Source organism: Rhyacophila brunnea, unplaced genomic scaffold (assembly GCF_057557595.1).
Source record: "Rhyacophila brunnea isolate RB1 unplaced genomic scaffold, BYU_Rbru_1.0 scaffold_12, whole genome shotgun sequence".
In the NCBI taxonomy this organism is placed as follows: domain Eukaryota; kingdom Metazoa; phylum Arthropoda; class Insecta; order Trichoptera; family Rhyacophilidae; genus Rhyacophila; species Rhyacophila brunnea.
Genome location: NW_028232774.1, coordinates 22146262 through 22174238, shown reverse-complemented (window position 1 = coordinate 22174238; position 27977 = coordinate 22146262). Strand labels below are relative to the sequence as shown.

Below are 27977 nucleotides of genomic sequence, written 5' to 3'. Positions count from 1 at the left end.
AACAATTTCCGCGATTTATGCAAATGGACCAACTTTTAAAAGTAATGATATTGGCAATTTTATAAATATTTCGGATCCGTTTCGAATTGAAAACAACTAGTATTACCTTCTTTATCAATCACCAATCAGCACAACTTTTTACCATAGACAATGCAAAAATTTGGGGCCCAATTTTTACATTTTATATTATATTATATTTTATACAGCTTATATTTTTAATAATAATTCTTCACCCAGTTGTAGAATTATTTATTATATTTTTTTATGTTCAACTAAATTGAGGTTCACCCATTCATTTTGCAATGTTTCTTCTTTATTAATATTGATATAAATAATTTATCATTATGCTATATTACCTAATATTTTTAGATTTTAGTTTTAAGATTTAATATAAAATAATACAAATACAAACTAGGTATATTTTGGGATACTACTATCTGTAACACTTTCAAGACTCGTTAACATAACAAAAAAATATTCATGCTATTTAAAATTGTCATCAACACAATATTGACAAAAACAAAACCGACCTATAACCGTTTTAACAGAAATAATATGTGCTAACATAATTGATTTTTTTAATCATAATTATTATTAATGCAATGTCTAACCATTATTGAATAATGAAACATTAATAATTTCGCCATAACTGTCCATCGTGATCCACCATATTTGAAATAACACGATAATACAATGCCCGTATCGGACTCCATTTATTTGAGTCAGATCGGACATGCTTAGTGGGCTTAAAACCATTTTTTATTTGAATTTTAACCAATGCATTCATGTAATACAGCCACTGTTTTAATATGATTATACTAATATGATGCTTCTGTTTAATTCCCTTATCGATCCACTAAATTATCCTATTTTTTTTTAATTATTATAATACTCTTTTGTTGTTTTCGTTTGGCAACTAATAATAATAATATTATTATAACCGTTATTGAATGTTGCCTAATTGTCCTTTTATCGTTTGTACCACCCTCCCCTGAACCCCCTCTGAACTAATTAAAATCAATACGTTCCTCTTCTCCGTTTGCTGTATAATTTGTTGAGTAGTGTCTTTAGTCCTTCCCTTACCCGACCCGAGCAAACCGGAACAACACGAGGCTTGTTGCCCGCTTGGTAAGAGCCTATTTAGGTCATGTGACAATTTCACCTATCTATTATTATGACCTCAGTTGAAATTTTAGTGAAAATGTTACTTAACCATAAACGTTACCAAGTAATGTAAGTATATGGTTAAGTAACATACTTTTTCATCATTAAGTTTAATGATTATAAGACCTTTTTTTTGTCTATGGATTTTAACAATTTTATCTTATAGGATACATACAAGATTTTAAATAATATTCTTAACTCTTAATTATAATCATTTAATAATAATATGTTGGTAGAATTTGAATTTGGAGAGGTGAAATTGTACACAAAAATACTTATTGTATGTAGCACTTTCGGTGATATGCTTTTTGACATTTTTTTTATTAGTCTTTTTCTTTATTTTACTAACTGTAATCAAGTATTAATAATAATCATATTTATGGTTTGGTTTAGTTTTTAAATGAGAAATTCAATAATGTACTACAAAAATTATTCAATTATAATCAGTACTAAATTAATATGTATTGATTGATAGTAGAACTTCATTATAATGGTTTTTTAAGCAAATTAGTAAAAACAATGTTTGAAAAACCACTAGAATATGTGATAATCACAACATTATTGGATTTCGCATTCATTTTAGTTTTGTGTTTTTGTTATTCATTTATATTCATTTATATTTTGTGGATTGCTTTTATCATTATTTCGTATTAGAATGTAACAATGACATAACTCATCACATTTACCACATTGCACAAAGTTTTTGTCATATTTTTTGTTGTTCATTTTTTATTTATTTTCATTTACAATCTTAGAAATTTTTAATTATTTTGCATTAGGTGTCACAAAAATCTCTTGATATTATTATTTGATGACAGTTCTCTCGGGTAATGAGACTTTTGCAATAAAATAATTGCCTAAGGTAGTATTAATTTAATAGTACTTAAATAAGTACTATGTTAAGTAAACAATATTCAATTTAATATTTATTATTGTTTTTTTGGTAGGTACTAATTACTGACTTAAAATGTTGGCTTTCGTTTGTTGTTAAATAAAAATATCAAGAATTATAAGACACATTCACAATAGTAATTGAATTTCACGCATCTCTTTAACTTATTTTTTGTTCTATGTGTATATGCAAGAAATAGAAATTGAGTACAAAATAGATAGACCACATTATTATTAAAAGCTTTGTTTGTTATTAAATATTGTTATTTAAACTGGCTTTACAAAACCAGATACATAATATAGTAATTCATTATTTTGATCTCACAATAGTATCAATATTATCATTTTGAAATAGAACAATTTATATAATTTTCTTTAGGGCGGTTATTCACCATACAGTACTATTTCAGTCCACCGAAATTACGTTTCAATACCTAATAACACATGACACAAAAAAAAATTACAACATTGTACTCAAAATCATTCAAATATGTCCGTATGTATGTTTCATGTGAATATTGTCATTCATTCTATGTTTGTGCAAACACTTGTGAATGGCTAGAATATAATCCTACATTAGGATGTTGCCCTTTATAGAATAGACTAAGCATTGGATAAAATAAACTTTATAGCATTTTATTATCAAATTTAGTCTATTTTCCCCCGATTGTCAACTGTTTTTCTCGGCATGTTCTATTGGCTCAAATATCGGTACTCAGTAGTTTATATTTCTTGACATGTACACCGCTGGATGTTGTCAGAGTGTGAGTTGAAAGTGTTTATTTATTTGTTTAAAAAAACATGAGAGCAATTTTACTAATGGCAACATTCCGTTTTTTTGCCCTCGACCACTCCGGAAATCGACAAAAAACTCCCACCTGACAAAATTGTAATTTTATTTGGTTGGTATTCTGATTTGAATTTTTTTTCTCTTTTCATTTTTTTCCTCATCGATTTATTCCCCACCTCGACTCACTATTGCAATCTTCACACCGATTTTTATTATATTAATTCAATTTTCTGTCACCTTACTTTGAAATCATTCAAATTTAAAATCTTTCTTTTTCTTTTAAACTGAATTTTTTATTTTTATTTTTCAATCATTTAACCCTTTCAATTTGATTCTTTAAAATATGATGATACAATATTATCATCGTCCACTTTTTTTTTTTTTAATTATCCTTTATCATTGATTTATGCTTTTTATATTCATCTTCCCTAAAATTACCCGGTCCGCTTTTACCACTGTCCCCTCGAAATTCGTCTCTGGATCCTTAACGCACCGTTGGGGCGATTATCATCATCGTCGATGTCATCGCACTCCGTCGACCGTTACGAACGTGCCGGTAATCTGAAAAACACCAGCCAAGGGACGTACCAACATCGAGTTGAGAGAACAGTTCATTTTGGCGGACGGGGTGTCACAGAGCATGAGCGCTTTCAAGTCGAAGACTCCGAGGTCATCCACCAGCACGCCGCCCACCGTCGGTTCCGCTGGCCCTATCACAAAGGTACGAACACCCTTGCCAACGCCATCTGCCGCTACCAAAAAGGTGTGAAGCCCAACACCTTTATGATATCTTCTTTTCCTCGTTCGACTGCTCAATATTTATTATTCTTGTCCGTTTATGAAGAATGCCATATTAATTGAATTACCTTACCTTTTCTAAAGTAAAATTTATCATTTGGTCACAGATATTAGAACTATCAACTTTCAGTTTTATTATTAGTCCTCTACTGTCTTTAGAATTTATTATTATAAAAAAGGAACTAAGATACTTTCATTATAAAAGGTTTCCAAAATAAGGTGGCAATTTATTATAAATAAATGAGAAAATGTTTTGTAATAATCATACATAATATACATAATATACATAATTAGGTTATCCATTGTTTAGATAATATTTAAATATGTGATGAATATTGAAAGTATTACATTAATAGTAATAAAAGCATTGACTAATTATATATACTAATGGCATTCTTCAAACAATAGACCTGAATGCTAAAATATTGATAAAAGTGATTTGCGCATAGACTTAGACTGACTTAGAGCATCGTCCTGTGGTAAAATTTTGAAATTTTCATGTAATATTAGTTATAGGCTATAATTATAATATGAAACCTACTGAGCCAAAGCTACAAAGGAAAAGTTTTTTTTTTAATTTCATCGGTTGTGGCTTGTTGGTATTTAGTAAAGAAGCTTATTGCACTATTGCGGCTAAACCAAGGTAAGAAACAATGCAACAAATTTCCAATATTATACCTGCCTCAGTGAACTATATTTTGAGATGTGAATTAGACCTTTAACTGGTAATATAGAATGCTTTTTTTCTAGAAAGTGAGGTTAATAATTCTATCACCATTACATGTTTTAAAAAAAGGTGTGAATCTGAGGCTGTCCCATACTCACGTATCTCAAAAAAAACCAATGAATATTGATAACTTCTTATGACGATTTTGCTACATGAGCATTTTATTGTATAATGTAGGGACATGAAAAGTAAATATTATTTTTATGATTGTTTAAATTTATTAAATTATCTGATGCGTGATTACTGATTATTAATATTTTGACACATATGCTGTGTCAATCGACTAATATTAAATATTTTTGCTAACTGCTAACATAAATATTAGTCTGGTACATACATAACCGCGATCGACATTGGTTTGGCAGGTATTCTTTTGGGAATTGGTTGTATCAAAATCAAAAACTGATTTCTAGTAAGTACACTTAGTCGTATAAGCATGCATGAATGGCCTGTTGCAAAAATGAGTTGAATGAAGCACCGTAAGACATATTTCTGTTGTTATTTGCATCATTTTGTTTTTATTTTCAGTAATTTTTTAATTTTTTAAATGTATATTTCTAATAAATTTATTTTGTGAATACTCTTCACTCACGTAATGGGGTGCGCAGTGTAAAAAAACATTTGAGGATCTGTGGTAGCACGCCTTCTCAAACTGTCAGCGTCTTCGGTTGGTATTTTTCTTCGATATTAGTCTGCAGAAAATATAAGGTATGTTACGGCTAAACTCCTTCAAACTCCTTTACTATTGTTATCCTTGTAATGTTTGACTTGATTTGTCAAATAATACTTTTTTTTTTGTTTCTTAAATCATAAACTCTGATACTGTTTTCATTCATAATTATTTATGTATTTAGTGTGAATTTTTAAATGCTTTTTGCATGCTATAACTTTTCAAAATGCGCTATCTTCATTTTCAATTTTTAAAAGAATCAAATACATTTAATTTTATTTGTGTGTGTGTGTGTATATCCTTTTTTTTCTTTAAATAATATGCTTTGATTAGGCATGTAAAATAAGTGCCTACCTTTTAGATTTTTAAAAGAAAAACGCAATAATTCTTGAATTTCAAGCATTTTTTGGTAAATCAAGTCAAATTATTTTTCCCATAATTCATTGTTTTCCCCAAACCTTGATTGTAGTGTCGCCAGCAGTGTTGTTAAATTATACTTCATTCAAGAAAGCATTACGGATTATAATAAAATTGAATTATTAGCTTTGTGTCCCCTTGATCAATTAATGCATTGTTTTTTTTTTCATGCAAGTTTTTTTTGCATCGCATTGCATCGTGAAATTAATCCCTAAGCAAAGCAGCTCGTGATTTTTCGCAAATTTTAACATATTTTTTTGCAGTTAGCCCCTCACCTTAATTTTTTGATTTTTTTTAATAAATACGTTCTAAAAAAACTATCTGTCACATATCGCCTTTGTTATTTATTTCAGTGGAATTGTAAGTGTTTTATAATATTATAAAAAAATCATTTTGCATCAAATTTAACCTAACAATTAAAATATAAAGCTCAATCTGTAGCAACAAAAAAGTATTCAACGGTTTTATAATAAATGATGTATTTCGATAAATAGAAATGGCAATTAATCTTTATAGAACCGCGACTAACAAAGGTTTTAAAACAATATAATAGATAATCGACAATCCCAAAAAATACTGCGTTACCTTAAAACAAATAAAATATTTCGCTATTATTTAAACTGACTATGGTGAGTATGTTATCCCTTTTATGACATAGAACAGTCAGTTTAAATATTAATGAATCACCATGATACGTTTTCTATACAAGAAACTTGTGTGTACCAGTTTCTCTCAAAATTATATTCATGCGACAGCCAAAGATGAACAAAATAATGATTAATCCAATTACTCTGATTTTATTCAGTGTCAAGTTGAGCACGTCTGGTCTTTGCTTAGTAAAATTTTGAGATGAAACTATTTATTTCTCTATTATTGTATCTAAGATATGTTGTCAGATACTATTTTGATGTTGAAAGAGATATAATCTTCATAATTATATTATATTTCCACAAATGGATAAACAATCAAAATTTATATTATTCTTTTCTGATTCTTTGCTTATTGATTGTGAATAATTATCATTTTCTGATATTTTTTTAAAATCGAATACCTATTCCATTCTAATTTTTGCAAAATGAATACTCTTTTTTATGATGTCAATAATATGTCAACAAAATATTTGAAAGATACCTTAACTGAGGATGGTACCGTAGTGTCTTGTGACTGACACATTTTATTTTCTGAACCTGTTCACCGGCGACAAATCTAACAATATCATTTCCCCTCCCTCGATGTTTCTTATCTCCGTCTTGCGTTGCGTTAACTCGGGCGCGTGCAGCCGAGGAGTTCATGGAGCAGCTGCGTCCGATATTCGATGCGCTGCGGCAGCGCGAAGAATTGCCGTGCTCGTATCCGCTGCACGTGGGCAGCACGCACGGCACCAAGCAGGCGTTCGTGTATGGCCACACGCGGACGCAGACCGCCTCCTCGCAGGGCTCGGACGGCGCCGCTTGTCACAGCTATCAGCAGGCCCACCACCACGTGCATCATCACCATCACTCCCCCGCCAACTCACACAATTGGGTAATGTCTCGTAGGATTATTTAGGATTCAGCAGAGTTATGCCACTTAGGAGAGAGTGCTTAGTATGTGACATGTCCCCGCTTTGCGTATTGATAAATTGGAATGCAATCGGACACGATCCGTTTTAATTTACCTGAATTGATTGCCTTATAATATTTTACGGACCGCAATGCTTAAACCACATTTTGCTGAGATATGGTCGTATTTTGTGATCGGCTCGGAGTCGATTTACGATCAACAGCACGCATGGTGATGAGAATCGACTTCAAGTCATCGTTAAGTTGTTCTTTGGCAGTCGTTTTTACTGTACCAAACTGACTACATTTTGCAATCAGTCGGCTGGGAGTTCTGGTTCATTGAAGCCGGAATTGCGGTTGTGAATGACTATATGCTGACTGTTGTAAGGTCAGGTGGAACAATAAACACTGCTCATCAAAATGCAACTGCATTCTTGCAAAGTGGAGTCCTTGTACTAAAATCATATTAAAGGAATTGTTTTGATATACATTCTTACCGTCTATCAAGTAATGTTATGCAGCATTAATATGAAATATTATATTTATATGAGTTGAATTTCTCAATGAATTATTTATTGCAGTTTTCTCTAGTGGTTATCCATAATTTAATGTTATATAATTTATATATGTTACAATGTAGTTGTACATATTATGTTTTTAATATTCACTAAGTAAAATCATTCAGTACATACTTGTTATTTAGTATAAAATAATAGAAAATATGAAATTCCATAATATTCTTAGCTCACATACTCACATATACATATTATAGTCAATTCATTTAATAGAGTAGTAAAAAATTTAAACCTTGAAGTTGTAATTTAAAAAAAATGTTTTGAATCATTATTTTGATAATTCATTTCATCTAATTGCATTCATTATAATTTGTAGTGTTTTAAATATTATATATAAATACCTCTAGGTGGCTAGATAGATACAACAATATATAGATTGTAGAATTAGACATCATACTTCCCTAATTAGTATGTTCTATGATTTCTTTCGGTCCATATATAGGCTAATATTTTGTAATTTATCATTTATGTAATACCAAATAGAAACATTGGTGTTATAGGTACCTATCAATCCTGTTTTCGTTATTAAATATTACAAACAATTACTACCTATGTTAATCCTTGAGAATAACATTAGAAATTCCTTTGGAATATTATCAGAAATTTGAAGGAACATTTTATCGTATTACACTATAATTAAATTTAAGTTTTTACTTAGGCTGTTGTATTTTTAATAAGCTTTCAGAAATTTATTTTATTATCTTAATAGACGTGTTTTGTCCAAAGTATATTTAAATCATTATTTCTGTTCGTACGTCATGTGATAGATGTATGAGAGTGTATTTTATTATTATTAAGATGTTTTAATTTTAAAACTGAACGCCGTACCAATCCTAAGGTTTGTATTATTGTTGGCATCAAAATAACGTAAGTACTTACAGGCATTCAACATGAATATCTCGAATACTCAAAGTGAATTATTTTTTAAACAATAAATTATCAGATATCATAACAGAATTGTTAATTAATTTTAAAAGTCGATTATAGTACCTTCAAAACTGATTGAAATTTTAAATTATAAACAATTTATTAATTTGATCCATAATGAATTTGTTTTTCTATGTTATATAAAAGTTATACTTATGTTGTCATTTTATGACAGCTGTTACTGGCTATAAACCATCATATGAAGAAGTTTGGAAATGACACTCCAAATAGTTTATTTCTTCACCCTTCTATTATATAAATATATTTTCTTCCGACAATGTCCGATCCTAATAAGATCACATGGGCCTCCACAGAGTGGAGGTTTATATTAACAGATTTTGTTTTTATGACAAATGGATGTCAGCTACTTGCTCAACCTATTAGGTCCACACTCTGACTCAAATTTAAAAACAATATGTGTACTTGCCAGACCTAGGATTCGAACCTGGGACCCACGACGCTATAGGCCGACTCGGCCATAGTGAGTGTATTTATTATTTTAAAATCATTCACTTTCTAGAAATACTTTTATTATTTATCTGTATATTATACATACTAACTAACAAATAGATTCTAATTTTTAATTATTATAAAAAAAATTACAATTATTTTAAGACTTAAAAAGTGTTTAACTCCACTTTTATAAATAATTTATTATAATATTTTAATTGTATTTGCGAATTTTTAAGTATAATAAATATTTTTTAAGACAAAAGTAATTTGTAATTCAATAGCGGAGAAGCAGAATGAGCTACCTCTGTGGAGAGAGTTTTTTTAACTCACAACAAGAAATTACCTTGACAACAAAAATGTCATGTGGTATAATACGACAAACCCTTGTACCTAAGAAACGAAACGAAAAGTAAAAAAAACATTTTGGAAATGAAAATAAAAGTTGTCCTGTTATACTTTGTTAATTTAGAAAATATATCGTGTGACAAAATTTTTATCAAAGTTTATGCCTCACTTTAATGCAAACAGCGATGCTCTCATTTGTATTTCGACTCATAATTTTCGCCTAACAAGTGGAAATAATGCGCTTAATTCGGTTTGTTTTACGTTTGATTGGAATATAAAAATAATTATGTTCATTGATTATGAGGTGTTTTAATAAAATTTACATCTGGTTTTTGTCGTCAATTGAAACTCTTTATAATCTAAATTATATCATAATCTACAGGTCCGCGAACGTTCGGTGCGATCCGTACCAATGGCAACAACTAGAACTTCCCGCACGTCACTATCGGCCGGTACTCCTGATTCCTTGAGCGACAATGAAGCTTCTTTGGGACCACCACGGTCCGCATTGAGGAAACCATCCACCGCCAGGTGTGTGGCCATTGTTATATACAAATATCCATGTTTTTCTCTTCTCACATTCTTAGTGTAATTTAACCGGTACATTTGGTTATGTAGCTTAAAATTTCATAACAGTAAGGCCCAAGAACAACCTAATAAGATAATATATAAAATGCTTTTTTTAGATCAACCCTGACACCGGGTGGTTCTGGTCCCCCTTCAAGACCCTCGTCACGACCTGCAAGTCGCGCTGGCTCAAAACCACCTTCTAGACACGGATCCAACCTCTCGTTAGATAGCACAGGTCATTATCATGATTTTGAAACAAAGTTATTTTTGCTAATTCTATTTAATTGAGTCATTTACGTTGACAGCTGTTTCGGACCATAAACCCATCTTCGGAACGGTCGACTATAACATAATATAATATAACTATTTCTTGGTACATCTAAAATATATTCCAAAGAAACTAGTCCATAGTGATGGATATTGAAGCTTAAAGAAATGAGCATTAATGTTTCAATTTGTGTATTTCTCTTATTTTAATATATATAGTTTGTTAATAATATTTGTAGTCGTCATAATTGCAGAAGTTTTGTAATAAATCATCTAAATATTACCATAATTCTGGATCGAAAATTCAATTCTCAACTAGCTCAAAAACACATACTAATTCTGCAATACACAATTTGGTTTCACCATATCTTCGCACAGATATAAAAGAAGATTAAATGAATGGCTATTTTCATCAGCTCTACAATCCGGTGTGGTTTTTGACGAGAAATGGCTGATGGACATGTGAATCTGTCACGTGGGATTCGAATTCAGGGCCACAGCTTTAAAGATGAATTTTCTGCCACAACTCCACCTTGGGCACAATGAATAATGATAAGGCTCATAGGGGCCCAATCCTCATATATAAATGATTTCTAGGATACCCAAAGTTTAATAGACTCCTTATTACAAATTTTTGAATATTTTTAATTCTGTTTTTCAGACGATGGTACGCCATCGCGAATCCCCCTGTCCAGAAGAGTGCCAGCCACTACCACCACGACCACAGCCCGATCGGGACTGTCCACCCCTCGCACCACGGGCTCCAAGTTGGGAACCACCTCAAACGGCAGTTCCCGTCCTAGGACACCCACCGGCCTAGTCAGTCCTGCTGCTGGAAGGTAATTTACTCTTTTCCATTATATTAAATTTATTCTGTCGTATCTTTTCAGCTAACATCAATAAAATTATTACTATACGGAGAATATTGTAATCTACAATATTTTATTTTCAATAATTATTGGTGTATTTCCGTCACATTCAGAGATTACAATCATCTACAGGCATCGGAGCAGGAAAACATTGTGGACTATATTATGAAGCATTCACAACTCATCAAAAATATTTCTATTATTTATTATATATTTCGTTAAATTTCAAGATTATTTATTTATATCTCTTGAATAATCATGAAAACTAATTTTAAATCTATTTAATTTCCATTTGGGTATGTATTACTTACCGTATTAATCAATAACATTTAACTTGAATTATCTTAACCAAAATATTATAAATTTTAACTGGTTTTCAATATTGGGAAGCAATGAGGCAACTAGCTATTTTTTTTATTTTTGTTTACAATATAACAACTATTTACATGTGAGGGTATACACTAAGTACAGATTTTTGAAAATTCGTTTTGATCAGTTTTATTTCCAATTACCTAGTGTTATTTCCTGGCATATGGGTCCAGGTTCAAAGCTTGTCCACTTGTTCTCATGTTACAAGTCACCCAATAAATTCCAATTGGGAATTCGTCTGAAGATGAGACCATAAAAAGTTTAATAATAATACTATTTGTACTGAATATAATAGAGTTAATGTATTCATTTGACGGCGGTTTGTCAATGACACAAATCACATTGGTCAAACTTGATGTGACAGTGGTTTTCTTCTTTTATCACATGTTTATCGTTGAGTTCTCTAGTTTGACTAATTTGGTAACCGCTATCGAATTATGTTGCTATATTTGAAACAATACTCAATGTTCATGGATTAGAAAACATTTTGCTATTTACTTCCCAATATTGAATTCCTGCCATTCGTCACATTAAAGTAATTCTTTGATTTAAACACTTACCATCATAATTACATCAATAGCTCTAAGTTAAGAATAAGTATGGAGTATTATCTTGGTTTGTGATATCCCGACATAGGTACACTGGCAGCGGCATGTTCAGAACGTCAAGCATTCCCACGTTGTCGGCAGTTGGTTCACTAGTCAGGTACTTTCCGAATACAATCTGCACTGGATCATTTATTATACACTCATTGTGTGTGCGTGTGTTTTTTTTTCCTTGGGTGTACATCCTTTTTGTAGCTTTCCACTGCTTTTCCTGATCCCACAATCCAAGAGCTACCTTTAGTATATCGGCACTGAATAGCATTGAAAATATATTTCATTTTCATTGTAAATAAGCAGTATTACAATATTATGCATATCAATCCCTTGAATGGAACTTTTCAGTCAGTGAGATTTTTCCTGTACATACTGTTCACATCCATATTTGTGTAGAGAAATCCATTAAACAATTTCGCGAGAAATATTTCAAACGCGTTTCAACTTCAACTATACATACAAATAGAAGTCACTTCAGAGATATTATGTATATTTTTGTATAATTAACTGTAGATATTGTCAGATCATATTATAGTATTATTCATAAGGAAAATTTGTAGAAGTTTTACTAGCAACAGATTTATACCTTCTGTTTTTTTCTTGTAGAAAAATCTAGTTTGATTTTACTCATACTGTGTTTTGTCACTTGTGTAGTCCCAGTTTTTTTTTAATAACATAAAAAGTGACAATTAAACATCTACATAACGGGTTGGTTTATGTAAGCATAATTATTTTATATATTCATCCATACAACAGTGACAGTTTGAATAATGACTTGTTTCGAGTCTTTGCACACAGTTAGTGTGCTCAGTGTAGCAATGACACGATGCCCTTCTCAAATTAACACTTTTTTCAATGTATATTTAATCCAGGTGAATGGGTTGAATGAAACGATATAAATCGCACCTCGTTTAAAAGGGTCTGTTGAAACTCTGTGTAGAGAATAAACCATACTGGGTTTTGCTTTGAAACGAAAATGGTAATTTAACCTTATTTTACCTTGTCCTTTTTTGATTGGATAATTCGGATTTAAACTAATTTCTCAAAACCACGCTATACATAATATGTATATTATAATATTTTGTCTTGCCGCTTTTTTAATCCCAGGTTTCCAATGCTGAAAAATCCTCTGTTTGAATTTTAGTTTATCATTTAGTGTTTTGTTTTATTCGGAGGGGTGGTGTTTTTTTTCTATTCCGGTCCCCGATTAGTCCCCCCTGAGTTGTTTTTATTTTGTTTGAGTTTTTCTCTAGTTTGCCTTGGGTTTTAGGAAGGTCCTATATTATAAGATCGCCTTATTTAGATTGTCCAGAACATGCCTGCGTGGGAAATAAAACACTGCCGATGGAATGGTGGCCAATCACAGCTTATGTTGGACAATTGTGATTGCTTGAACATTGTATAATGCGGAGCTAGAATATGTTACATACATACATACATCTTTATGACAGAGTATGGGTACATCAAACTGACAATAAAATCAATGCATTATCATCATTACTCATTGAAGTGAAGAAGAGATATCATCATTATTAACTATCTTATTATAAGTATAAGTAGGTATAATATGATATATAAATATTAGATTTTATCAAATGTTTTATTATGTGGAATCTATAGATAGATCATAATAAACTTCATCATTCATTTTACTTATATTATCCGAAAATATTATATATTGTTTAAAACATTTAAAATTAATTATTCATTCATTGTATATATAAATTCAGATGTTTCATCTGTTTCATAATTTTATTATACAATGTAAATTGATAATGTACATATAATTATTATTATTACATTACGCACTTTTTATTCTGCTTAGTAACTGTAACTGTATGTCATTCTCTGTCAATCCTAAAATAAAATCGTTTTCTTAACCAGGGATTAAATGTTTTGTGAACAAACATTATTTATAAAAATAGCAATAATTCTAGCTCTGTAATTTATAATAATATAGTTTTTGATTCTACAATTCTATAGAAGATTTTGAAATTTAAAATATTATCATCTTCCATAGAGTTCGTAAAATAACTGTTCATGGAATAATTAAACATATTGATGTTGAAAGGTATTTCTAAATCATGTATTGATAGCCTTAGGGGTATTCTAGATCTAACTGTATATTAAAAGATTAATAAGTAATTCAATATTTTAGGGCAATATGCATAGTCATATTTATGTAAATGTTATGCGTTACTTGTATTGGGAATGTGTCTAAGTAACATTCATAACAATCACCATTCCAAGTAACACATAGCGGATACACCCAGTATGACTACGCATAGGCCACTTAAATATTAATACGGTAGAAATTCGAGCTCAATAAATTGCTTTTGGTGTATTCATAGGTCCAGAATCTCTCAAGGATTATTATATCATATTTGGTGGCGGGGTCTTCATTTTATGCTTAACCTCGTAAAATTTAAGAGACTAAGAGCGCGATGCAGAACCGTTAACGTTAAGCAGCCGTTCAAACAAGTAAAACACATGACATGTTCTTTCTGATAAGAAATATATATGTTTTTCTCACTGAACTTTGGTCGTCGAAATCAGCCTATTAAAGTTAGGCGCGTATCTTAGGGACTTACGCGCCTAAGTATGATTCTGCATCGCGCTCTAAGAATCAACTCACTGTAATAAAAATTATACTTTTCTCATGAAAGAAATGCTAAGGTAACCGACCTTTTGAAATGGTTTTTTGAGTTACTTGTCAGACCATTAACAAAGAAAGTGGTTGTGTTAGTTACCTTGTCATTGCATCTTTCATTTTGGTATTTGCAAAGAGACGATTCTTAATTAGATTATTTATTAAAAAGGGTTCATTTATCTATGCACCGGCCTTTATTAAATCTTACATAATGCTGTTTTTCTCTTCTCTTTACTTTTTGCGTTCACAACATCAATCGGATTCCGACAACAAAATATAAATCAAAGGAGCAGTAAATCGGCGACCTCCCAACCCTCATCGCTGGACCAAGTATCGGGGGCGGCGAGGCCCCATCAAAACAAGAGCAACCATTCCTCCATACATTCCCACCCTGTACCGGCCCTCCCCGGCTCGAAGATCCCCGTATTCGTAGGGCCAAACAACAATGCCAATCCCCTCAGAGAGAAATCCCGCTCCGAATCTCCTCAGAGAAGACCCGACCCCAATATCGATCAGAGGTCGCCCGAAGAGGATTCCTCCTTGTTTAATATCTCGAATATATCGACGGCGAGCAGCGGAAGTTGCTCCAACTCTAGTTACAGTATTTCGGGGACGGCGCCGCCTGTCGTTGAGATCTCGCCATGCGACGATAGGCTGCCAGGGTACAGAACACATTCGCTCATGGAATTTAGATGTCTTTTTTCTTTCTTTTGAAATTTTTTTTTACTCACATCGAGTTGTGTGATTTGATGTGTTCGGGCGTGGGCGTTGCTATGGTTATTTAGAAATGATAAGTTCAATTCATACAATTTTGTAATATGCGAGTAATGATTCTGTAAAATTTAAACTATATTATAATATTGTCATGATCCCTTTGATTAGAATAAAATTTAATTGGTATTCTATATATTGTGTATTTAAAAAAATATATATATTCATTTTGAATTAGTCAAGCAACGAGCCATTCCTTAGCCCTAATGATTTTATTTCTTAACAGCACGGCACACATCATCCATCAAAAATCATTCATGACTGGCAGATTTCTCCATTTTACATTTTTTAATTTATTTTAGCCTGTCATTGGATATTATGTCCACCATTATTATGATTAGTGTTAATGGTTGCACTTGGTGTTGTTTTTTTTTCAATTGTTTTTAAATATTGTTTTGAATATCTTATTGATGCATGGTTGGAATATTTTGTAGAGATGATTTTAGTGTTGTTTTAATCAGACATTAGATTATTGACTATTTGTTATAAAGTAATTCATTGTATTTGTTTGGTTAACATTTATGTGGAGAAACACTCTTTTCCTTGTTATATATACATTTTGAAGTTGGTTATATTGACAGACTGCAATAACGAAGACTTGATTATTTTTCAATTATCGTGACTGATCTGTAATTAATGACATTACAATATGATAAACTAGTGAATTAGGCCTGGGTAAATTTTGTGGATGAATGGCTACATTAGGAATATAAAATGAATGGCGAGCCGCAAGTAAAATACTATTTTTTGACATACATTATTAATTATTATCATGAAAAAGGTATAGTAGGAGGAACAAAAGGAATATAGGAACATAATCCGTTGTTAACTCTAAATACCTAAATTATCGAGTTACCAACATTTGGCAGTAACCCCCACGATAAGTAGGTTGATCCAAAAATAACCAACATTTTTCGAGCAGAACCTTTATAAGTTGTTCGAATTTGTCCGAATTAAGAGTGTTGTAAAATTTACAGATTTCTTCTCGACCGTGCAATTCATCTATATTCAAATTTTATTTTTTAAAAGACGTTAATGTAGAAAAAAGTACTTTTTTTTCAGAAACACAATTAAAGCTCGCGGGCCCCACAGAAATACTTGGTGGGCCGTAGTTTGCCTAGGTCTGCTCTAAATACTACAAAATTATTATTGTATTGGGCGTGTGATCGTAATTAAGATTTATATGAAAATAGATAATAAATAAGTGACATCAGTTTATTCTATTATTTATTTTCGTTTGTTATAATCGTTTTAACCTCCGTCCACCGACTGTCCAGTTCTGTCCTATTTTGTCTTGTCTTGTCCAGACTATTCAATACCAAACTGTTAGACACTGAATGTTTCTAAAACTGTGGAAAAAAAGATTGCTTCTCATCTGTATCAATTTATGTCAATCAAATCCCCTATACATATTAATAGTAATAATAAATTTAATGTCTGATTATATATTATTGTTTGCATGTTTTGTTTATTTTGTGTTATAGTAAGTTACACTTCCCATTATGTAACATTATGGTTTAGGTATACATAATTTACTTCACTGGATGTATTTCTAAATCTAAGTCCACTATCTGTGATATATTGCACTTTATTTTATTTTATAATGAATATACATAACATTAAAAAAAGGTGTTTGCACTATAAACTTTTGGTTTGGGTGTTTGTTTTAATAAGTGTGTTTTTGTGGGTTCTTATCTCTAGACTTATTCTTCTATAGAGTACTATAGTCTATTATAATATTTAGCCGGCTCTCATATCAAAATTCGCCTCGTTCGGCGCAACCGAGTTCCGAGCATGTTGGACGTGACGAACGCACACATCTACTAGTTTCACTAGCGACACCGCGTCTTGAAACGTCAAAATAATAATATACTCCCAGCCAGACGCCATTACGCAAAATGTCATCGAACACTGAAGCAGAGATTATTATATGTTGGTACCGCAGACATTTAAGTAGAAGGCTCCCTTTCGGAGTGATCTCTCCGTGTATAATCATATATAAGTACACGGATATTTTTCTATCTCTTAAACGAAAGAAATGTTAAATCGTCCATCTGTCATTTTCGTGCGTCGCGCACTGACGTCCAGATACAAATGGCCGCATCGGGCGCTTTGCGCATGCGCGAACTCGGTGGGCGCAACAAGCAACACTCTTCCAATGTCGATGGTCGACCTGTTGCACATGTTGTACAGTCGCATTCAACCAATCTGCGGAGCTGCATTTTGCAACGTTTGTTATGTGGATTAACAATGACGTCACATCGACAAATTCAACATGCGGCGCATGAGGCGAATTCTGATGTGCGAGCCGACTTATGCTTTCAAACTATTACTTAGCTTTTTCAATCCGCCTTGATGTGGATTTGGCTTTCTCTTAATATATTATTTTGCATGCTGCATCATCAGGAAAAAGTATTTATCATTTAATTCTTTTCTATTCTAATTAGAGTTAATTATTATAGCCAAGAAATTTGAATTTCTTTATTAAATCTCCATTTACTGCTACTAATAAAATAGCAATATAATATCAATTCTACAATAACTGTCATCAGAATAATTTAGCTCCTTTATGATTTGACATAGATTCTCGACATATTTCACTTTAAATGTTGTCTAGAAATTTTTAATCTAATCATGGAGTTACATTAAACCAAAGATGTGCTGCATTAGAAAATTCATACATAATATGGTGAAGTATTTTCGCAGTGTCCTCCTTCAGTCTAGAGTAGCCTCATTAAAATATTCACTTCTTCATCAGATAAATATAAATTCTTTAATTTGAATATTCTTAAAAACAAACCAATCTGCTTTCTTTCCACTAACATTCTGCACTTTCTTTACGGACGCTACATTCTGGTTGGACTCTGGATTATTTCAAAACAAAAGGAGCGCGTCTTTCCAAACTCCGGTTTCGAGGACACCTGGTTCAAAGATACCGATTCTCTCCAAGGATTCTGCTTCTAATAACAACACTCCTTGTACTAACATGCTCAGGTAAAGAGAAAACCTAAAAACTGCTAACTCATATTCAACTTGACTCATTTATTTATGTTTGAGTAGGTGAGTTGCCGATTTCAGAACTTACAAAATATTCGAGATACTATTTATGTTTAATTTAGAAATCAATACCATTTATTTTCAATTAAGTGTATATATTTTTTCACTTGATCTAAATTGGTTGATCACGATTAGATTGGAGAATTTCATCGTGCACCTTCAGTTCCAGACTTGTAACAAAGTAAATTAATCGACGGTGAAATATATATATTGTGATCTTATATTTTATAGCTTTTTAATTAACACAGTACATTTATTCTTATTTTTTTAATACTATGATTAATATTTTCATAATTGAATTTTATATTATAGCATTGTCAAATTTTTTAGAATAATCATGTCTGTTCTTTACTAGTGATGAAAAACTAATATAAATGTCACTGCTGTATTTATTTTCTTTTTTTTCATAATAACAATATCACTTGATCTTACATTTTAAACTATGACTATCTACATAATTAATATTATAAATTATCAACCTCTCTCTAATATTATAGTCTAAGAAATTATGTTGTCGATTCTAAATAATTTTGTTCTGCTATTTTTTGGGTGATGATAAATTAATTGATTGTATTTGACGCGTAGGCCAAGAACGCCGTCAGGAAGCAGTACCCCCGTGTTGCCAGGTCAGGTGACGGCGTCATCCCGCCTTTTGAGGAAGGGATCGAACGCGTCTGATGCATCAGGGGCCGCCGCGTCGGCGACCAGTCAAGCCAATGGCAGAAAAACCCCCGTCAGAAGTTCCGCTACGCCAGATCGACGAGAACCGTTCAGACTGTAAACGTTACACGCGAATCCTCTGCCTGCAACCAAAATGATCTAACTACTTTTGACAGGATGAGTCATTTAGAATTTTTTGGCTGTGTGCAGATGTGATTGACATATCCGAGTCAAAAGAATGATACCTTATCGACTCATATATTCACAGTGTAGTTTGGAGCTAATACAACATATTATGTATATACATTTTCCGATTGATTGTTTACTATATGGCATACATTTGATTCATATCGCCAATTATTCCAACTAACTTTTACAATTGTGTGCTTTATATTATCACCAGAAGTGTCGGCTATCTTGTGTTTGCTCCCAATCAAAAAAGTATTTTATTTAATGAAATATCTTGCCATTCAAAATGAATTAGATTAGTTATGACGTTATCGGAAAGCTTTTTTGACTCGGGTATGTCCTAACTCTAGCATTCCTAGATATAAATGCTTAAGCACAATATTTTGGAATTCTTCATAATGGTGGAAACTTCCAAAAAATAATTTACCATGTTTTAGTGTTCATTTAAATGGACTTTAAAGTCTCTGATGTAATATAAAAAATATATAAAACCAATCGCCATTTCCACGGGTGTCCAGCTTAAAATTTTTAAAATTTAACTATATTATGAGAACGCTCTGTGCCAAAATATAAAGAAAGTGTCACCTAGCAATTTTGATCTTTTTCATGTAATACAAAACGGACACCCTAAATTGTAATTTTTATATAAAATAATCATGAGCTTTTGTGTAATAATATATTTGCCATCCAACTGCCTGTCTAATGTGAAAAACAAATACAAGATAAGTAAATAATGTTAAACATTGTTAAAGCTGTGGACGTGTCGAGTGGATTGCCACTTCACCTTGTCAAATGAGACTAAATTTTTCTTTTGTTTTCGTAATTAATTGGTAAATGTTTTCTACATTAGACTGTCAGCCTAAAGGTGCTTGTTTGTGTACTCTTTTGTACTATAAAAACGAATGGGAGATAATTATTTAACTTAGAAATTGTATCTAAATATTTATCGAATTCAAAATTTGATAGCCTCGTTTTATTAATATTTGAAGTTATTGATCGCAGACAAAATTTAGTTTACGTTTTATTTCAATACATTTTTCCCACTGTTTCGTTTAATAAAATGTTAGAGTATCCAGTATTGCACTTATTTATTGATAAATCACAAATATAGTCGATGCATTTATAGGTAATTCTTCGAGAACCTTATAATTTTTTTTTATTTGAAACGCGATCAGTAATATTCACGGCACATTGAATATTAAAAAAAAGTGCAAAAAAGAACACCAGCCTTGTCTAATTTTTACGTTTTAGATAGGAATATAATATTATCAAAGTCATAATTTTGTTTAATTTTTATCTTTCATGTTTTGTTGTAGGGACCATTTTTGTGCGTGTCTTTAAAAATGATAGTATTTGATTTTATACATTAATTTATTTCGTGTATCTCTTGTACGTTTTTTTTATTGGATGCTAATAATCAAAGAGGATTTTAAATGATACCTTATTCTTGAGAATTCTGCTGAAAGATTTCTTACGCCAGAGGATGATTTCAAATGTCTTCTAAAAAATAATGTAATATTTAAAGTTTAACATTTCTTTGATGTCGCTTTTTGAAATCATGTTTATTTATTTGATAAAAAATCATGATTCTAAGAGTAGGCCAAATCTTTGGGGTATTTTTTTTGAATCGCCAGTCAGAATAATACTTCAAAGTTTTTGGATTTGAAACTAATTTATATTCTTTACGAATTAACCGACTAATCTCACAAAATAATCTACCAATCAATCAATTTAATAAGTTATCTTTTATTACATTGTTATTTTATTATCATAAAAATAATATATATTGAATTTATTTTGAGTAGAGTGTATGTTTGTTATATTTTTTTTTTTTAATAATCATGATTTACAATCTTTTGTAAATACATTTTTCTCGTTTGTATAAAAATTAAAGGCATTTTAAACGATGACCTTAGGATGCACAATTGAATTCTTTTTTTTCTGATATTTTTTTTGCGAATCGATACCGAAACAAAAATACCATTTCGATAGTTGTCCATACGCCAGTGGACATTCTCGAATATTTGTTTTTGACGGGGAAGGAGCAAGTCAGCATTGACTGAATAAATTTTCAAAAAATTTATGCTAGATTTTTGTAAATTGTTTACGAAAAGACCTTATTTTACCATATAAATAGACAGGTGAAGAATGAAAGCGATTGAATGAAGGCATATTTTCTATTGTTTTTTTTTTGGTTAATGCTTTATTTATGTAAAATTTTTAGCACTTTTTATTGTGCATTATACATTTTTTATGAAAATTTAAATGTTTTCGCGGCTCAACGTCTCCGTTTTTTTATAGCTTGTACATTATTTTCTTTTGATTTTAATATCTTTAACACCCACTATGTCGTGTAAAATACTTGTCATAGTTTATAATTTCTTTCCGAGTTAATATTTTTTTATTATTTATATTTTTAAGCGTAACTTATTTTAAGTCAAGCTATTATTGTAATCGTTTATTTAAGTTTTACAACATTAACATCAAAAATTAAAGATAACAAGCATTTTTATTATATTACAATAATAATTAGAAATCACGTTGAATGTTCTCCATATTGTTGATAATGATTATAATATCTCCCGAAACCGTTGTTTATCGTATTCAGTGGACTTTTTACCATAGTCCATATGATACTGTTCTCAATTATTAAAATGTAAAAGCGATGCCTTACTATCACATAATAAATTATTGCTTGTCAATCAAAATGAATTGTTCTTTTCAACAATATGCAGTACTCAATTTTCACTCAACTACTTGAATAAAAAAATGTTTTTATTAATACAAACCAAAGTTTTATTTAACACCATTCCATGCTACCCACCAGGAGCCTACAATATTATATATAATTCGGTAGACTTGCTGAGGTTATGTGACATTAAATCCATACAAAAAAAAATACAATTCCTTCACACTTAATCCAAACCCACAACACCTGAAACAGTCAAATGGACAGCGTTATGCGTCTGCGATAGGAGCCTACAATATTATATATAATTCGGTAGACTTGCTGAGGTTACGTAACATTAAATCCATACAAAAAAAATTACAATTCCTTCACACTTAATCCAAACCCACAACACCTGAAACAGTCAAATGGACAGCGTTATGCGTCTGCGATAGGAGCCTACAATATTTCATACAATTCGGTAGACTTGCTGAAGTTACGTGACAGTAGGTCCATACAAAAAAAAATCACAATTCCTTCACACATAATCCAAACCCACAACACCTGAAACAGTCAAATGGACAGCGTTATGCGTCTGCGATAGGAGCCTACAATATTTCATACAATTCGGTAGACTTGCTGAAGTTACGTGACAGTAAGTCCATACGAAAAAAAATCACAATTCCTTCACACATAATCCAAACCCACAACACCTGAAACAGTCAAATGGACAGCGTTATGCATCTGCCATAGGAGCCTACAATATTTCATACAATTCGCTAGACTTGCTGAGGTTACGTGACGCTAAAGTCCATACAAAAATATCTCAATTCCTTCACACATAATCCAAACCCACAACACCTGAAACAGTCAAATGGACAGCGTTATGCGTCTGCCATAGGAGCCTACAATATTTCATACAATTCGCAAGACTTGCTGAAGTTACGTGACAGTAAGTCCATACGAAAAAAAATCACAATTTCTTCACACATAATCCAAACCCACAACACCTGAAACAGTCAAATGGATAGCGTTATGCGTCTGCAATAGGAGCCTACAATATTTCATACAATTTGAAAGACTTGCTGAGGTTATGTGATGTTAGTCCATACGAAAAAAATCACAATTCCTTCACACATAATCCAATCCTACAACACCTGAAACAGTCAAATGGACAGCGTTATGCGTCTGCGATAGGAACCTACAATATTTCATACAATTCAGTAGACTTGCTGAGGTTACGTGACGTTCAAGTCCATACTAAAAAAAAATCACAATTCCTTCACACATAATCCAAACCCACAACACCTGAAACAGTCAAATGGACAACGTTATGCGTCTGCGATAGGAGCCTACAATATTTCATACAATTCGCTAGACTTGCTGAAGTTACGTGACAGTAGGTCCATACGAAAAAAAATCACAATTCCTTCACACATAATCCAAACCCACAACACCTGAAACAGTCAAATGGACAGCGTTATGCGTCTGCCATAGGAGCCTACAATATTTCATACAATTCGCTAGACTTGCTGAGGTTACGTGACGCTAAAGTCCATACAAAAATATCTCAATTCCTTCACACATAATCCAAACCCACAACACCTGAAACAGTCAAATGGACAGCGTTATGCGTCTGCAATAGGAGCCTACAATATTTCATACAATTCGGTAGACTTGCTGAGGTTACGTGACGTTAAAGTCCATACAAAAAAATCTCAATTCCTTCACACATAATCCAAACCCACAACACCTGAAACAGTCAAATGGACAGCGTTATGCGTCTGCCATAGGAGCCTACAATATTTCATACAATTCGCAAGACTTGCTGAGGTTATGTGACGTTAAAGTCCATACAAAAATATCTCAATTCCTTCACACATAATCCAAACCCACAACACCTGAAACAGTCAAATGGACAGCGTTATGCATCTGCGATAGGAGCCTACAATATTTCATACAATTCGGTAGACTTGCTGAAGTTACGTGACAGTAAGTCCATACGAAAAAAAATCACAATTCCTTCACACATAATCCAAACCCACAACACCTGAAACAGTCAAATGGACAGCGTTATGCGTCTAAGGTGGGAGCCTACAATATTTATTACAATTCGGTAGACTTGCTGAGGTTACGTGACGTTAAAGTCCATACGAAAAAAAATTACAATTCCTTCACACATAATCCAAACTTATTTTAGGTCAAGACAGATGGCGCACTATGGTGTTTTTAAACGATTGCAGATTGTTTTGTAATCTGTGTAATACATTCCTACATATACGACATCTCTCATTGGCAAATTAAAATATGTAATAATCAAGTGTTATATAAATATGTCTATATCCAATTAAAAGATATTTTTCTTAAGACGCCTAGTATAGAGTCTTCGCCACTGCGTGTGGGCAGGGACGTGTCTTGTATAGGAGCAAAGGTTCACTGATCTCCCAAATTATTACGTAACTATGTAATAGTAAGTACGTATTCAAATACCTACATATTGTATGAATTGTAAAATATCTTTAATTTGTCGCCCGTCTGCACGCATAAAATGCACGTAATTTCTGGCGGCCTGCATGTATGCATAGGTACGTCTTTCATAGTATTAATTGTGCAGGAGAGAAATCGAACCGCCTGGCGATGATTTTTTTTTGCACGCTGCCGATAATGTGGGCTCAGTTGTGATCTTTTTTTATTTCCGAACGTGCAATATTTACCTCACTTGGAACACTGTCCCTCCCGATCCGAACTTACGAGCGCAGACGACATTTCACGACAATACTGTGTTTGACTGGCGCGAATAATGACAACTCACAAACGCTTTTGAAGTCGGCACAAGATTCCCGCGTAATATTTCAAATTATTATATTATTATTTTGTACGTTATGAGGTAAATGCTCCGTTGTTTGCCATATAATATTGAATCGATCAAAATATCGATTAGAGTGATATTGTGATCATTGAGTTAGGTGTAGCAATCTCAACATACAAATACCAATTTAATAATTATTTTACCTTTAAAAATTAAATCATATTATTATGCCTAGAGCAAAGTAAATTTGTAAATGTAAGTAACCGATAAACTATTAATAACCTTTGCATAATATGTACCAGTGGCGAAGACTCCATAGTAGGCGATTATTTAAAGCCTACCTATTAAGAAAAATAGATCTTCAAGCAAATAATTTAAATTAAAAAAAATAAATACACTGAAAAATCCAAGATAATTCTCTATTTATCTCTAATAATCAGTTATTTATACCTAAGTCTGTCTTTTAAATATATAAGTATTTGAAAATGTCTAGTTTTACGGGTTAAATTAATAATTGTTATGGAGCATATTATACACAACAACGGATATTTTCAAAGATGATAGATGATATATTTTGAGCGTATGTTACGCTTATAGGAAAATACATAATTCAATCTAATTGCTTATTTATAAACTAATTATATCAAACTAATTGAGATTTTGAAATTTCATTGATTTAGTGTACCTACTCATCAGTAGTAATATTGGGTTATCTTCTTATTTCCCGTAAATATATCTGACAAGCTTGGTTACTCCACAGCCTACCTCTTTCCAAAAGTCACCCTTCGCCACTGATATGTATATACAACAACTCTTTACGTACCTACTTATACTACTCTAAGAGAAGTAATTATTTATCGAAAGCGTTACATTGTAACAATTTCTACAATATTAGGTATTTCAATAGTGTATGTGGAGTATGAGCGTTATTTTTCAATGTAAAAGAGGATAAAATATTTTTTAAGAAGATGAACAAAGCAATTTCCAATGTCACTTATTGAAGAAATGAAATATAAATTATTCTATCAAATACAATATTCGTGTTACCAAAGTATTTTTGATGATACATCTTTCAAATCAGTCAAATTTCGAGTGCAATTCTGGAGTTTAGGTGTACAAAGTAATAGCAATTTTTTAACAGATAGTAACTATATCCCGTTGAAAAATCACCGGTCCATAGTATTTATCAAAATGATACAGCGCGTAGGTATATGCGGGGAATGTGGGATGCAAATAACCGAAAGTGGAGTATAAGATATGCCCGAATTGCATCAGTATGTGAACTTCAACCGACCATAACCCGCGTACTACCTATTGGAGCTAAACAAATGAGGAGTTTACGGCTTTGTCCCAATAACATAATATGTCTAAAATACTTTTCAGTTATAATTTATGGAAGTTAGGAGTGTCAAATGTGGAAACTACGTTGGCACATATAAAATGTATTACAATAAAAATCAAAAAGAGTTTGTATGCCCTTTGCATCATACCTATCATATCCAGAAGCTTGGACTTTATAACTTTGACAACAAATAAATGCTGTCAGTAAATGTGAGCGTCGTTTCGTTTCTCAACCCCCCCCCCCAAGATATATTATATATTTAAGCATAATCCTACCTCCACTCCGAAGGCTATTGCCGATTTTTTTCAATACCACAAAAAGGAAAATGCGTGTCTTTAACTGCACTCCCTAATTTTATTATCACCGGCCGCCACTGCGTGTGGGTCATGTGTTGCTTAGGGACAGCAAGGAATGAATACGATCATTACAACAGTGGCTTTCATGAAGCAGATGCAGTCGTTGCGTTAAAAAGTACCGACATCTTAGTTTTAAAAAATCAAAAGGGGGCCTCCTAGCTTGTCAGCGTCGCAGACCTACATGTACCTAAAACCACCACTGTTTAACCAGAGTAGATTTCGTGCTCTAGTCTCTAGTAGATATGTATGAAATATTTCTAAGATTTCTGTTGCATTTATTACCACGTTTTTATTAGCTCGTATTCTTGTTTGTCCGGTACAGATTTTTCTTGTGTGTCCAGTACAAATTTTTTCTTGTTTGTCCAAAGATTCGTATTGGACGATTGAAAAATTTTAACTAACTTCACGACTAGCTAGACATTTGAAACTTTAAAAATATATCAGAACACAACGACAATGCATTCTTTTAATACTTTTGGCCATCTTAAAGCAGAATTGAATTCATTTTCAGTTAATTCTGTTTTGTATGTTTCGGGAAAAATTCGTTAAAAGTAATATTTACTACTCACCATTATTGGTTGCTAAGGGGGTCCTAGTAACTACATTATTAATATATACGTCCTTTACTATGGAAATCAATATGAAATGTCAAAATGACATTTCAGTATTCTATAATATTTATTCAGTATTTCTATCAAGTACAAAAAAAAGTATTTATTAATACATAGAATTGTCAAGTTATATGATTCAACAGAAATTTTAAAAATATTGGTATATAAAAAGTTCTTTTTGTCTTGTAATTATTTTAAGTTTAGAGACATAGTGTGGAACATTAAAAATCAATCGTATTCGAAAAACAATTTAAAAGATAGGATCTTTGAGGAAATTGCAGTTCTATAAAACATACAGACCGTACAGTTAGTGAGTTTTTACATAGGCGAGGGAATACTGTTCAGTGTAGCCACCTATCTAACGAAGAAATAAGTTTTGGTAAAACTATATTTTTAATAATAGTAACACTTCGTTTATTGTAAAACCAATCATAATCAAGTCAACACAATCTAATCGTTGCGTGTAATTGCTTATACTGTAATGCAGATTCCTAACGATGGTCGGCGTGGATCGTTGGATCTTCACGTCTGCTGGTGTAATTAAACCTTTGGCTACAAGTGTCAATCTTGCTATTTTATGTCTGAATGAATTTTTAATAATTTTCTTTTATTCGTTAAATTTTCAGCATTTTAGCAAAATTTTAAGTTGAACTAAATTTTCTCAGTAAGTACCCAAGTTTATTAAAAACAAAATTATTTATTATAGGAAACTATGCCTTTGGTATGAAAAGTTTATTTACACAGGAAAGTTACTATGGTAGCAGTAAAGTTTATGAAAAAAGAGAACAAGAATAATGTTTTAATTATAATTTTATTACCATACATAATTTATATAAAAAAGAATCAAAAGATAAAATTAATACTGTCAATTTAATGGAAATTGAATTTATGA

The 27977-nt window shown here is 31.8% G+C and overlaps 1 protein-coding gene across 29 annotated transcripts in view; it reads left to right on the top strand.

Annotated features, from left to right (window-relative positions):
* The window catches only part of shot (dystonin-like protein short stop), a 572629-nt gene extending 552868 nt beyond the window's left edge, over positions 1-19761 (top strand). For 15 of the 29 annotated variants that reach the window (XM_085960986.1, XM_085960985.1, XM_085960962.1 and 12 more), the window contains 7 exons: positions 3421-3566; positions 9681-9829; positions 9985-10103; positions 10797-10974; positions 12010-12078; positions 14910-15284; positions 19036-19761. In XM_085960986.1, coding sequence (XP_085817112.1) covers positions 3421-3566; positions 9681-9829; positions 9985-10103; positions 10797-10974; positions 12010-12078; positions 14910-15284; positions 19036-19231 — 1232 coding nt within the window. In that variant the 3' untranslated portion in view covers positions 19232-19761. Of the gene's footprint in view, positions 1-3420; positions 3567-6736; positions 7021-9680; positions 9830-9984; positions 10104-10796; positions 10975-12009; positions 12079-14909; positions 15285-18279; positions 18388-19035 lie in introns of those variants that run through there. The other 14 variants (XM_085960969.1, XM_085960968.1, XM_085960966.1 and 11 more) reach the window with 5 other exon arrangements.
* Positions 19762-27977: the final 8216 nt, after the last annotated feature.